Raw genomic sequence first — 13,023 nt, 5'->3', positions numbered from 1 at the left:
TCTCATCGTACTCGTAGTATATTCGTATAATTCGTATATACGTGCGCTAATGGATAATGCGTGGCACTTTTCCCTCCAACTCGATGCTCGCATCTTTTCGGAACCGGAGACCGGACTACGACCGACGACGGACCAACGACCATGTCACAGCCACGTTGTACTCTTCTCATTGTCTAAAATGAAGAATAGTGACAGATTGCCAACCAGAGGTCGAAAATCGTCGCGTCGATGAGCAAAATTATTCGAGCGTGATTCCTCGATTCCGTCGATTTACTCGTACTCGTATACTCGCGAAATCGCCACCAACCCTTCGCAGTCGTGTACGTCTACGTATACGTGCAGCATATCTGTATAATAAAAATTAAAACGTGAAAAAATTAATCGCGCTACCCTTTCCTCAACCAAATACGATAAGGTACGAGCATCAACTTGTCCCTCAGTCGTTGGTTCTGTAGTCTGTATAGTCTGTGTTGTACGCAATATTTAGCAATTTGTACGCTGAAAAGGATTCCATGTTTTGAGAAAAGCGAGCGGGACGCAGAGCGGCGCTTATACGAGTAAATGGCAATGAAAAGATTAGCATAATCCTTACCCCCTCGCTCGCTCGGCCGAGAGGGTTGTTTTATTAAAACACAATGTACACGGAAGTCGTTTTCACGTACGTGTCACGATGTTGCGTGCGAATCTATCTACGCTAATTGGTACCTCTAAAGACGCGACATCGCCTTCGTAGCTAGGTAAGGTACCCTATACCTTCCTACATTCGTCGTGTCGCTATTTCGCAATAAAAACCCTTATCAGCGTTACTCTATTACGTGATACTGGATATTAGCATCGAGACACCGACGACGACGACGCTGTCGCAGCCACAGCCACTAACGTCGTAGCGTACTCATTTTACCATTAGACAAGTCAAATTTCCAAAGTGCGTTTTTCCTATTTTTGGGAAATCACAAAACAACTTTATCGTAGCCCTCTCCCATTTTATCGAGATATCACATACGAGTAACCCACTGACTTGAAAACAATCGCTTTTAGACTATTTTTACTTTACCATTTTCACCCTTCTAGAGCAATTTGAAATCTAGAGAAACTTGAATATTCGCTGCAGGCTCCGGAATACTCTAAAAGCAGAAATGCTTCAAAGTTATGCAGTTAACGAGAGACTTGCTAAACAATTTTTTTTTCAACTGCTCGTAGTGTTCTGTTTTTGAAAATTGGATTTTGTTCATTTTTTTCTGGAATTTGAAAGAGTTGATCAGAAATCTATACTTTGGAACCAATACACCTGCGGTTTCAAACCGTTTTGAGCAGTTCATCTGAAGTCTCCAACAGATTTTTGAAACTTGAAAATTCCACAACATTTCATTAAATAAAGTTGAAAAACGGAAATTCATTCTGTTAACTAATTTTAATACGCTATGAAGTCGACTGCAGGTGGATTTCAAGTGATTTCGGAGCCTCCGGTGACTTTTTGGAAGTTACTGGAGCCTCCAGTAGATGTTTGAAACTTGAAATTTCCACAAAATTTCAACAAATACCATCGGAAAACTGAAATTCATTCTATAAATCAATTTTAATACGCTACGAAGTCGACTGCAGGTATATTTTTCAAGTCGTTTTGGAGCTTCCAGCGACTTTGGAAATTACTGGAGCCTACACTTACAGTTAATTTTTGAAACTTTAAAGGAGAAGTCCCGATAAGGCCACTTTTTGGCCCCAGGCTAGTTATCGACTCGACCACTCTTGAAATGTTGTAATAAATGTCCCAAATACGAATCCGTGGTTAGTTAACCCAAAATGACCATTTTTTGGGCTCCAGGGGTTCCCAAAGTTGTAAATAAAAAAAATAATTTTTGGAACCACTGAGTTTTATTTTCAAAAACTTTTTTAGGGTAAGATATCGGTTTGAATCCGATAAACGTTATGCGAGGTGATTTCCCCATTTTCGACCCTGGGGGCAGAAATTGGAAGAGTTTTAATTTTTGGAAAATTTTGGAACCACCATTTTTAATTTACCCCTTTGAACCTCCCTAAAAAGCTTTTTACAGTTTATTAGTATCTGAAAGACCCCCATCCTACCGAATTTTGAGCTCAATAAAATTTTGCGCTGGTACTTAAAAATCTAATTTTCCAATTTTTCGTAATTTCGATATTTTGGGAATCCCTGGAAAGCTAGAAACCTGCGATTTGCGCCAAACGTAATGTTTTGAGGTATATATTCGATTATCTAGATGAAAAAGTTCAATTAAGCTCCCCCTAAATTTGTAATTTTGAATCCTTCTTTTGGAACCCCCCACTTTAGGAACCCCTAAGCAAGGCGTTTATGCATATTTTTTCAAATAAATTGAAGAATTTACATTTGAAACACACTAGCAAGTGCTCGATAATTTTTTATTTGATTTTTCATTTTACCTGTAACTTTCAAAATTGAGCTTTTTTGGGTCAAATTCTGAGATTTTATTTCGTTGAAATCGTGAAAACGTGATTTCAACGTTTCTTTCAAAGTGTACAATTCTCAGAAGGTGGTTCCAAAATTTTTCAAAAATTAAAACTCCCCCAATTTCTGCCCCCGAGGGTCGAAAATGGGGAAATCACCTCGCATAACGTTTATCGGGTTCAAACAGATATCTTACCCTAAAAAGTTTTTGAAAATAAAACTCAGTGGTTCCAAAAATTATTTTTTTATTCAAAACTTTGGGAACCCCTGGAGCCCAAAAAATGGTCATTTTGGGTTAACTAACTACGGATTCGTATTTGGGACATTTATTACAACATTTTAAGAGTGGTCGAGTCGTTAACTGGCCGGGGCCAAAAAGTGGCCTTATCGGGACTCCTCCTTTATACAAAATTTCATCAAATGGGGGTTGGATAGCCGAAATTCACTCTGCACAGTAGGTACCTACTAGCTAAAGTTGATTCGGACAGATTTTGTGGCATTTTTTAAAAACAGAGCACTTGAAAGTTTGGCTGGTGAATCTCTTTCGATCTAGCCTCGTTCGGTTGATTGTGATTCTTCTGATTGAGGAGTCAATTTTGCCGTGATTAGAAATCGATATGGCGCATCTGACATGCAATGAAAAAACACGCATGCGCATAGTGATAAATCAATTTTTCTCCAGATGGTTGAGAACTAAATTCTACAGGTTTTTAGTCATTTGAACTTTGAAGTCCTTGCCCACCAGTGATGGAAGAAGTACATTAATTAATAATACTTGAGCGATTCTGTCGGTTCATTTCATTTTGTTATCAATCATTAGAATGGCACATGGTATGAATTTTAAGTTCAACATCATTATCTTTGGTGTAGCAATATGTACTTGATTAAAATCCCTGCATAATGTCATTTTAAACATTTTAATAAATTTTAGATTTCTCGCCAGGATTGAATCCATACACCTACCCATAACTTAAATCAAGAATATATCATGGATGAAACCATATCGAATGTGCACGACCTGATATATCCCAGCCCTGTCACCTTGAAAGAAATCTCATCTATCGTAGTTGTTGCGGAATTATGGCGTGAAGAAATCTGCGCACACATCGAAGGTGACCGTTTACAGAATTTATATTTTTTATATTCGAGCGAAAATAAGAATAACATTCGATTGAAAACTGTGATTCCCAATTTGCCATCTGTTATTCACGATTTCCTGCAAGATTATGTCGAGACATTCAGAGTGTCAATCTTCCGATGGCTGCACTATCATCAGGAGAATGTATTCGCTTGCAGCGAGGGTGGTGTGAGGAGCATTTTGAGCCGTTTCTATGATTTTTCATGGGACTGGAATGGCACCATTCACTATCCGCGCACAGCCAAACGTATGATGTTGTGCGATCAATTTACCGAAGATGAGAAATTCAAGATCGCTTGTTTGTACTGCTTTGAAGACGATATCAAACAAATTTGGCCATTTATCAGTGCGAAGATGGATTTGCATTGTGTTGATTTCCACGACTTTCCACAGTTGTTCTACTGGATTTGCTTTCTTAGAAACGAACTCCACAAAGTACCCAATCCACGTAATTCAACTACAGCGGAGGAGATGCTTTACGAATGCGAATCAAAATCAATTAACCATTCGTTTGTGAAATATTTTTGGGATCGCGTACCTTCTGATAAACAGCCACAAATAGTTATAGAACGGTTTAAGATTTGGTCGGAATTATTCTGTAGGTTTATATTACAAAAACTAAACCAACACCAGCTCGAGATGTTTCTAACTGCGAAAGGTGCTGATTTCATAGGATTTTTGTTGTGTTTTGAAAGCGCTTCGATACGTTGTGCTTTTGGATCTTGGATGTACATTCAAAATGTAATCAGCAGTAGTCATTTCATCAGTTATGTCAACGAATCACTTCGGTTAGAGGCTGTCACAGGTGAATTGTTTTATGCCTCGAATAAAGCGTATTTGTTCCGCGAGATATGGAAAAGTGCTCCGCAGCATTTGAAACGATCGGCATTGGAAAATGTACTGTCCAACAATCCGTCGTATCTTAGTGAAAATAAGTTAGTCCACGAGCGTAAACCAGTGAAATTTCTCATCGCTCTACTGCAGGATGCTACTGTCGAAGAGAGAAACAATTTTTGGCGTGAAAATTGGCGTAATTTGATCAGCGAATGCGGTGCGGATAACGATGATTTTTTGCAAGTGGTGAAATTGTGCTTACGAACAGAAAACGAAATTGCAACGATGGCGAGATATGAAAATATCGCCGATTACTGCGTCGAGTTGCTGGAACTGGGATTGTTTAAAAAATTAAACGACTGTTTGTCTGTTTTCTGCTCCGATGTGCGCAAAATAAACGAGTTGAAACGGCGATTATTGTGGTCGAATTATGTCGGCAAAAATTCTGTAGTGAAGATGATGATATTTAGAAACATCGACTCGCTGAGTGAGTTCGTCAACGATGCTTTTCAAGATGCTGCTGATCTCGGCGTCGAATTTAAACGCCAATTCGCATCATCACCTGTAACCCAAGACTGTTTATTGAAATGGATTTTCCAGTACGATGCCGTTTACGCGAAGAAGTTTGTCGGCAGTTTGTTTTCAGATGGACAAGTAGTAGTGCCTGTGAAAAAACTCTTATTTGAACGTTTCAAAGAGAGTCTGATTAATGGTAATTTTTCTTACAAGTATAGCGAATATGTGCAAAAAAATCTTATTTGGTTGTTGGGTAGCGCAGGGGAAGTTATCAAATTCAAGCAATCGATATGAGTTGAGGATATTTCTCTCAATATGTTGCCAGCTCAGCTGAGAAGATTGGTAACAGGAGAAGTTGATAATAACGATGATGATTTCAAACCCGAATTTCCCGAGATGCTGGATTATTTTTTAACGTGGTATTTTAACGAAAATAAAGGAGAAATTGATAAGTTCATAAAGCAATTTTTTGGTGAAACGGTGTCGTTCGCTCCTAGAAGTAAGGAAACATATTAACGAATGGTGTAGCTTATGGTCTAATATTTCGAATCTGAAGTTAGTCTTATCTACTTAGGTACACAATTCAGCTTGTCAAAATATAATTAATACGTATCGTTTATCTGTTTTGTGGTTTTATTCTTACTACATTGGTGATGTTATTATGAATTGTGGTAAGATATTGATTATCAAGTAGTAGATATACCTAATAATCGATTGTATCACTTTAATAATGTTCTTTTTACCTATTAAAATAATGGTAACTATAATTCAATTTCTTTGGTTTAATTAACACGACATTTAACCTCGCATTACGAGCACCTTTCAGAAACAAAATTTTCCCTCTCTAGTCTTGGTCCAAAATAAGTGATCAACTTTGAATTTTATTTCTAAAAGTTTTTGAAAATTACATTTTAGGTATTCATTTTTTTTTTGGATTTTGAACCAACGCTCCTGCGGTTTCAAACCGTTTTGAGTAAACCTGAAACCTCCGACAGATTTTTGAAACTTGGAATTTCTACGACATTTCATCAAATAGAAACGGAAAGCGGAAATTCATTCTATAAATTAATTTCAATACGTTACAGGAAGTCGACTGCAAGTGGATTCCAAGTGGTTTTCGAGCCTCCAGCGATCACTTTTTTGGAAAGCCTCCAGTCAATTTTTGAAACTTGAAATTTCTACAAAATTTCATCAAATGTAGTTGGAAAGCCGAAATTCACGGCGCACTCCTGCTTAAGCACACTACTCGTATGTATATATTGTATCAAGTCGACTGCTAGTGGCAGTTGGAAATTGTCCCAGACAATCGGGGGGGGGGGGTACAATTATTCTTATTGTCATATGTGCCGGACTATTTCGCGGCAATATTGAATTTCGAGAGAAAATTGAAAACTCGCTGTAGGATCCAGGATGGTCCAAACATTTGTTTTGATATACGTTATTAAACTAAATAAAAGCTATTTATTCTAATAGGTACAAATTTACGAGTAGGTATGTGATACAAAATTTTAATTAGTGATTTTTACGAGTATGTTGATACGGTTTTTATACTTTTTTCTTCGATCGAGTCAATCAAATATGATATATCCACTGTCTTTTTTACACCTCTGCGAAAATTAATACCCATTATTACATAGGAAATTCCAGTGGTGGTATTTTGTGTGTAAAGTAGGATACTGGGATAAGTGTTTTTGATGCAGTGTTTGATCGCTTCTGTCGAATTGCCACCATATTTTAACCCAATAATGAAGGTAACCTTGTGAGTTGTTGTTAATACAATGTCGATCCTTCCACCTCGAACAAGTTGTTCTTGGAAAATGTCTTGCGTGCCATCTTTTTCCTTTAGAATGACGTATAGAGCCCACTTGAAGATATGTTCTGCCGGATGTGGGTTTGAATCTCTGATCACTCCTATAAACTCGGCTTCTTCAATCCGAGAGTACATGACTATGTGTAACGAATGCAAATCGTCGGCCAGTTCTTTGAACGATGCTTCCACACCTGTCATGTGTACTTCCATCGCATCGCGATCGCCATTATTAATTAACGATGTAATTCTCTTAAACGTTTCTCCTATGTGTGCCATCAGGTGTGAGGGTACAGCGTACGACGCTTGCGCTTGATGGAAAGAAAATATCAGTCGATGCATCCACAAATGTACTTCGTAGTTTGGAATCTCCATGCTGATTTGATCCTTTACGATTCTGCATGATAAGAATCCACACTCGCACAGATATATAAAGAAATGACTCGCGTCAAAAATTTTACTTTCGAGCAGCATTTCTCTGAGCATCAATAATACCCTGGGAAAGTAATCGTAAGATACAAACCTGTACTCTATTTTCTTTTGCACGTTATCGACAGCCAATAGTTGCCACATTGTAGGTAAAATTCTAGGATGAATACAAATATTGACAAATTTTTCTTGATCGGAAACAATGGGCATGGGCCAATCGTGATTGGATCTTCCTGATGTGACGGCGTTTACCACGGACCACGGATTAAAAATCGAAACGCCGTTAATGGTTTTATAACCATTATACCTGATTGCGGTATCCGTAAGAAAATTTTCTGGGTCGTAATTTTCAATTGTTTTTCTCAAGAAGTGGTCGTTGTTTTCTATGATTTTTTGTACTTGGTGTCTAGTAAAACCAAATAACGATTCGTATTCTGCGTTTTGCAAGAAACGGTAGGGGTTCATGAAGAGAGGGTCTGGAGATGAAGCTACTCTAAAACTTAATACGCTGGTTGCGATGACTTTTTCTATGCACTTGAACCTTTCGGGGTCTCTATCCTTTGTAATCGATGTTAATAAAGATTTTATCAAATCGTCGACGTAAGTGAAATTGCGTTCAGAAAAATTTCCATTATATAAAATCGACGTGGTAGGTGCGTCCACCTCATCGATTAACATTATCACCTTTCTGCCGAAATGTTCGTACAATTTTCGGGACAACTCGTAATATGCATCAGGTATAAGCACAGTAAGGGCAGTGTCGCGGTCCTGCTTAGATCTGCAGTACATGTCGAAAAAATGTTTCTTTCGTGATTTTGGAAACCATAACGATTTATTTTTAAATATGTACGCGTGATCGCGACAAGCTGTTACGATGCCCTTATATAATTTGACATGAAGATCGCGATCAGTTGCGCCACGGATTCCTGAGAAATCAGCAGATATTACAGGATGATTTCCAAAATGCTTAAGAAACAGATCGTCGCTTTTGATGGCTTCATCCGATAATTGGTTTCCCTGCTCGTCTTTAAAAACGGATTTATTTTTAAACGAATCCATCGTTTTCAATTTGAAGCGTTCTTCTGGAGTCGAGTTAACAACTTGGCCATTTTCGTTAGTTTCAATAGATAGAAAACTACGCAGCATACTTAGAAAGGTACTCTTACCGAACTTCTTGGGTGCGCAGAATTCCATATATTTATCATCACCGTCTTCCATGACGTTTCGAATGAATGCAGTTTTATCGATATAATACGGCATCTCTGACACCTTGAGGTAATTCGCTGAATCGACGCAATAATCCTGTAAAATTTGAAAACGTTTCATTTTCATGTCCTTTAAATGTGAATAAATGGTGTTGCATAGTCCGGGGCAAGTGCTCGTCGAGAGCTTTCAATTGAAGAAAAAATCAGCTTCCTAGATAGGTAGTTATGTATTATTGAAGCGAAATGAAAATTGCCTGAACTTTTCAAGTTGGTACCTTCGTGTGCATTGTACGTGTAAAATAATTCCGGGCATCAACTAATATACCTTTGATATCTTACATTTTTGTCGATTTGAAGCGTAAATTTGGGCAATGATACAGTCGTTTCTGCTATAAATCTATTCGTATCAAGTAGAGGGTCTGCTTCATCATGGGGATTGCTTCTAGAGTCGGCGTTTTTTGCAGCTAAAAAAGATGGGGTTAATATACGTAATGAAAACGTACATTCGAACATGAACTTATCAAAATGAAAAATAATAATAATATTTTCAACTTATAGAAGAAAATTTATTCATACAGATAAGATGTGTAATTGTAAGTACATTTATATTCACGAAAATACTTACCAAATAGAATGATAAAGTGTAGATAATTCATCTCCTTGAATAGATTCTTGTAAATTGGAACAATTTGAAATGACATTAACGTAGGTAAGGTACCTTTAGCTATTTCATGATACTAACTAAAAATGCTCATTTCTTGTTCAGACGTACTTATTACATATAACTTTGACTACATTTACCTTACCTACTCGTCCTACCATTTCCTTTATCTGATTTCTTCATATCAAATTACAAGATAAGATATAATAATTAGTACAAGGCGAATTTTCTTTTGTGAAATCGAATAACCGACCGTTCCGAAACATTTTGTTATATATTCAAAGCAAGCGAGCTATGGATGAAAATCGTAGTTTTGATCTGGCCTTTTTTGTCACTTTTTTTTTGGGAGCACTAATTCTCGAAAGTTGTAATAATGTAATTAGTCCGGCATATGACAATAGGAGTAATTGCACCCCCCCCCCCGCCGATCCTCCGGGACAACTTTTTTCTTAAAGGGGACATCCTAAGGAACATTTTAAAGCAAACTTGCCCAAAAAAAAGTTGGCCTTACTTACAAAATGGCAGCCATTTTGATTGACCGGTCAGCCGAAATCGCAAATTTTGCGTTTCAACATAGGACTTGCACGAAATTTTTCAAATTTTACAAAGGTAGATCGAAAGATCATGCAAAAATTCATCACCTGTCAAAATTTCAAGTGCTAAAGTGCGTTTTTCGATTTTTGGTGAATTTTTGAAAATCAAATTTAGGCTAAAAATGAGCGAGAAAATCAAAATTTTACCAAATTGACCAAGAAAGCTGAAATTTGGGATATACCCTATTTTCGACATGCCAAATCGATTGGAAACGGTTTCAACCCGTTTTGAGCAGTTCTGGAGCCTCCAGCAGATTTTTAAAACTCGAAATTCCCACAAAATTCCATCAAATAGCTGAAATTTATTCTACACTCCAATTTTAACACCCTCTGAAGACGACTTCAGGTGGGTTCAAGTCATTTTAGAGCCTCCAGCGACTTTTTTGAAAATTACTGGAGCCTTCAGTAGATTTTTGAAACTTGAAATTTCCCCAACAATAATTTATCTAATGGAGTTGTCAAGCTGAAATGAAACCACCATGTAGTCTGCGAAGTAAATTTCAGCTTGCCAGCTCCATTAGATAAATTAATGTTGGGGAAATTTCAAGTTTCAAAAATCTACTGGAGGCTCCAGTAATTTCCAAAAAAGTCGCTGGAGGCTCTAAAATGACTTGAACCCACCTGAAGTCGTCTTAAGAGGGTGTTAAAATTGGAGTGTAGGGTAAATTTCAGCTTTACAACTCCAATTTGATGGAATTTTGTGGGAATTTCGAGTTTCAAATATCTGCTGGAGGCTCCAGAACTGCTCAAAACGGGTTGAAGCCGTATGGCCGCCATTTTGCAAGTAAAAGGCCAACTTTTTTTGGGCAAGTTTGCTTTAAAATGTTTTTTAGGATGTCCCCTTTAAGAAAAAAGTTGTCCCGGAGGATCGGCGGGGGGTGGTGCAATTACTCCTATAGTCATATGCAGGACTAAATTGTAAATTTTTTGTATGCTCTTTTCACCCCCAGACATCCAAAAATGAATGCCTTTTGTCTTATCCGTTCAAGAAGTCCTCTTTTTGTTCTTGAAATTGCCAAACAAAAGTCTTGTTTTTCGGCAAACATGTTTAAGTATGTAAGGTAATGTGTGTGTGTGTGTTTTTTTTTTTTTAGCAAACTTGCCCAAGTCAAAAAGTGTTGATTTTTGGGGAGAAAATGTCAAAAAATGGATCATTTTTGCCTAAATTGTAAAACAGTCCTGTTCTTGTTAAGACTGCCCAAACAAATTCAGTTTTTGCCAAAATTGTCATAAAATTACAACTTTTTGTCAATATTTTCTGAAAGTGTCAATTTTCGGCGAGTTTATGTGAAATTGTGCGATATTTTGATGTCAAAATTCTCAGGAAGTACCAACATAGTTTTTTAATAAAATTATCAAATGGTCGTAATTTGTTGGCAAAAATTGTTGGGAAATTTGTGCTTTTTTTCGCCAAAAGTCCTCTTTTTTTAAAAGTTTCTTCCTTTTTTCTCAAATTCCATTTTTTTCAGTTTTTACATTTTTTTGAAATTTCTTAAAATTGTGGTTCCGGTAAAACATTCCAAGAAGTCTTGTTTGTGTTTTCCAAAAAATTCCCAAAGTTTGTTTTTTTTTGACAAGAATTTGAAAAAAAAAGTGTCGCTTTTTGGTCTGATGGTAAAAGTTTTGCTTTCAGCTATAAAATGATGAAATATCTCGTTTTTTCAGTAAAATTGCTGAAAAATGCCTTTTTTCTCCCATAAGTTGAGCTTCTCAAAGTTGAAATTGTTGGACAAAAATTACCAAAAAATCCTGTTTTTTGCAAAAAAAAAAAAATATTGTCAAAGTATTATTCACTATCGAAAATTACCACGTTTTAGCAAAATTGCCAAAAAATTCCCAAGAAACTCTTCACTTTCTAACATTACTGTCGAAGTTTTGTTTTCTGCCAAAAGTAGCAGGAAGTCTCGCCTTCCCCTAAATTCTCACAAAGTCTCAATTTTTCTCAAAAATTGCTAAAAGTTGTATTTTTTTGAAAAAAATTCCAAAATTATAGTTTTTTTGGTGATTTTTTTCTGCATTAAAATTTTTGTCACTTTTTTGATTACTAAAGTTATTATCATTTTTTTTTTTTTAGAAAAACGTGAGTAAGGGCCCCGCAAAAGGGATAAAAAAGTCAGACATGCGAAAAATCGATGAAAAGGGATCCCACGACCGGCGACCCCAATGCCAGACTTTTGAAAACTGTACAGCTATACAAGCTTCAGTTTTTCCTTTGTCTTGCGGAAAATCGGGCTAAAAATGGGGAACCACTCCTGTACCATCCAATGAGATTTAACGAATACCTCCACTGCTTAAAAAATTCTTTTTGGGATGGGACCCTTCGTCAACATTCCTTCTAAATGTTGTTCTTCTATTTAAAAAATTGCCTTTGCTTACATCTTGCCATTCAATGAGTCTCGTTTTTCCAATTCCAAATTTTAGTGAAAAAACACACCGGAAGTGTCCGGCTTGAATTTGTTGCAAAAGAACACGTAGTTTTCGAAAAACATTATGCTGAGGTAGTGAGGTGTATACGTAACGCAAATATTATTCGTATAGACTACCATTACGCTTACGCGTTTAGGGCGCGGATATTCAAAATATGGAATATCAATTCGTCGAATAAGTGAAGGGATAAAAGGCTGGATAAGGTTAATGACACCTTTGCCGAGCTCATCGTTCTAAACGCGTTGCTCGTCTTCTTCTAATGGTCTGTTTTGAAAAATGTTTCTATGCCGTACTCGTATTATAGGAACGCCGTGTATTATACGAGCTATATTTACTTATATTGCCCGAGAAAGTTTTAGCGAGTAAATTCGTTCGAAATAATGATAACGTATCGGCTGTAATGTCCGAAAGAATGCTCGAAAAAAATTAGGTACTCAGAAAATGAGTAATATTTTGGCGTCAAACAAAATAAAGATCGATGGTTGAAATTTTCGTGCGAGATACGAGAAGAGATTCATTTTTGATCGTGTATCATCTCTAACTCGTACGAGTACTACTGTAATAAAGGTAGACGCCTTGTGGTGCGATGCGAAGGCGAAAAGTAGGTAGTTGAGAAACACGATAAACCACAAATTATCGCGCAGCAGATAGCTTTTGATAGAGAAACGCTTTTTAAAAACTAACGTTACGGCCAAGAAAAGGAAATAAAAGTAGAAAGCAAACCAAATAGGCGTAACTGTGCAGCGTGCAGTGTACCTACTCGTACTCGTACTCGTACCATCGTCGGACCGACGATAAATGAGAAAATTACATTTCGGTCGACGTCTTTCCGTTTGTATATCGCGTACAAGTGGAGGAAAAGGAGTAAACGAGCATTACGAAAGGAGCAGACGAGCGTCGACAATCGAATTTTCCCAAAGTACGAGTATACGTATGTTTGTACTGAATGTACGAGTAGGTAATAGGTATATAT

General features: G+C 37.0%; 3 protein-coding genes across 6 annotated transcripts in view; 2 read left to right on the top strand and 1 right to left on the bottom strand.

Moving 5' to 3' along the window:
• LOC135842242 (uncharacterized) overlaps positions 1–13,023 on the top strand; it is a 154,153-nt gene that overhangs the window by 30,274 nt on the left and 110,856 nt on the right. The gene's annotated exons all lie outside the window — the stretch shown is intronic.
• Positions 3,107–5,700, top strand: LOC135843309 (uncharacterized). Of its 2 annotated transcripts, none has more exons than XM_065361139.1 (2): positions 3,107–3,271; positions 3,384–5,700. In XM_065361139.1, the coding sequence occupies exon 2, from the start codon at positions 3,429–3,431 to the stop codon at positions 5,220–5,222; it is 1,794 nt and encodes a 597-aa protein (XP_065217211.1). In that variant the 5' UTR covers positions 3,107–3,271; positions 3,384–3,428; the 3' UTR covers positions 5,223–5,700. The 2 variants fall into 2 exon arrangements, with proteins under 2 accessions (XP_065217211.1, XP_065217210.1); XM_065361138.1 differs by having other exon boundaries at positions 3,108–3,271; positions 3,372–5,700.
• On the bottom strand, positions 4,604–9,173 carry LOC135843308 (uncharacterized). The gene is made up of 3 exons (XM_065361137.1): positions 8,995–9,173; positions 8,709–8,833; positions 4,604–8,466 (listed from the first exon to the last, which is right to left on the bottom strand). The coding sequence occupies exons 1-3, from the start codon at positions 9,068–9,070 to the stop codon at positions 6,451–6,453; spliced, it is 2,217 nt and encodes a 738-aa protein (XP_065217209.1). The 5' UTR covers positions 9,071–9,173; the 3' UTR covers positions 4,604–6,450.

This window comes from Planococcus citri, chromosome 4 (genome assembly GCF_950023065.1).
Source record: "Planococcus citri chromosome 4, ihPlaCitr1.1, whole genome shotgun sequence".
Lineage (NCBI taxonomy): Eukaryota > Metazoa > Arthropoda > Insecta > Hemiptera > Pseudococcidae > Planococcus > Planococcus citri.
Note: the sequence above shows the minus strand (reverse complement) of the source record. Positions and strands in the feature narration are given on the sequence as shown.

Coding starts and splice junctions, on each gene's coding strand:
- LOC135843309 (XM_065361139.1), top strand. CDS start 3,429: ATGGATGAAACCATATCGAATGTGCACGACCTGATATATCCCAGCCCT.
- LOC135843308 (XM_065361137.1), bottom strand. CDS start 9,070: ATGTCATTTCAAATTGTTCCAATTTACAAGAATCTATTCAAGGAGATG. Junction 8,834..8,994: donor ACACTTTATCATTCTATTTG/GTAAGTATTTTC, acceptor CATCTTTTTTAG/CTGCAAAAAACGCCGACTCT. Junction 8,467..8,708: donor CGCTTCAAATCGACAAAAAT/GTAAGATATCAA, acceptor CAAATTTTACAG/GATTATTGCGTCGATTCAGC.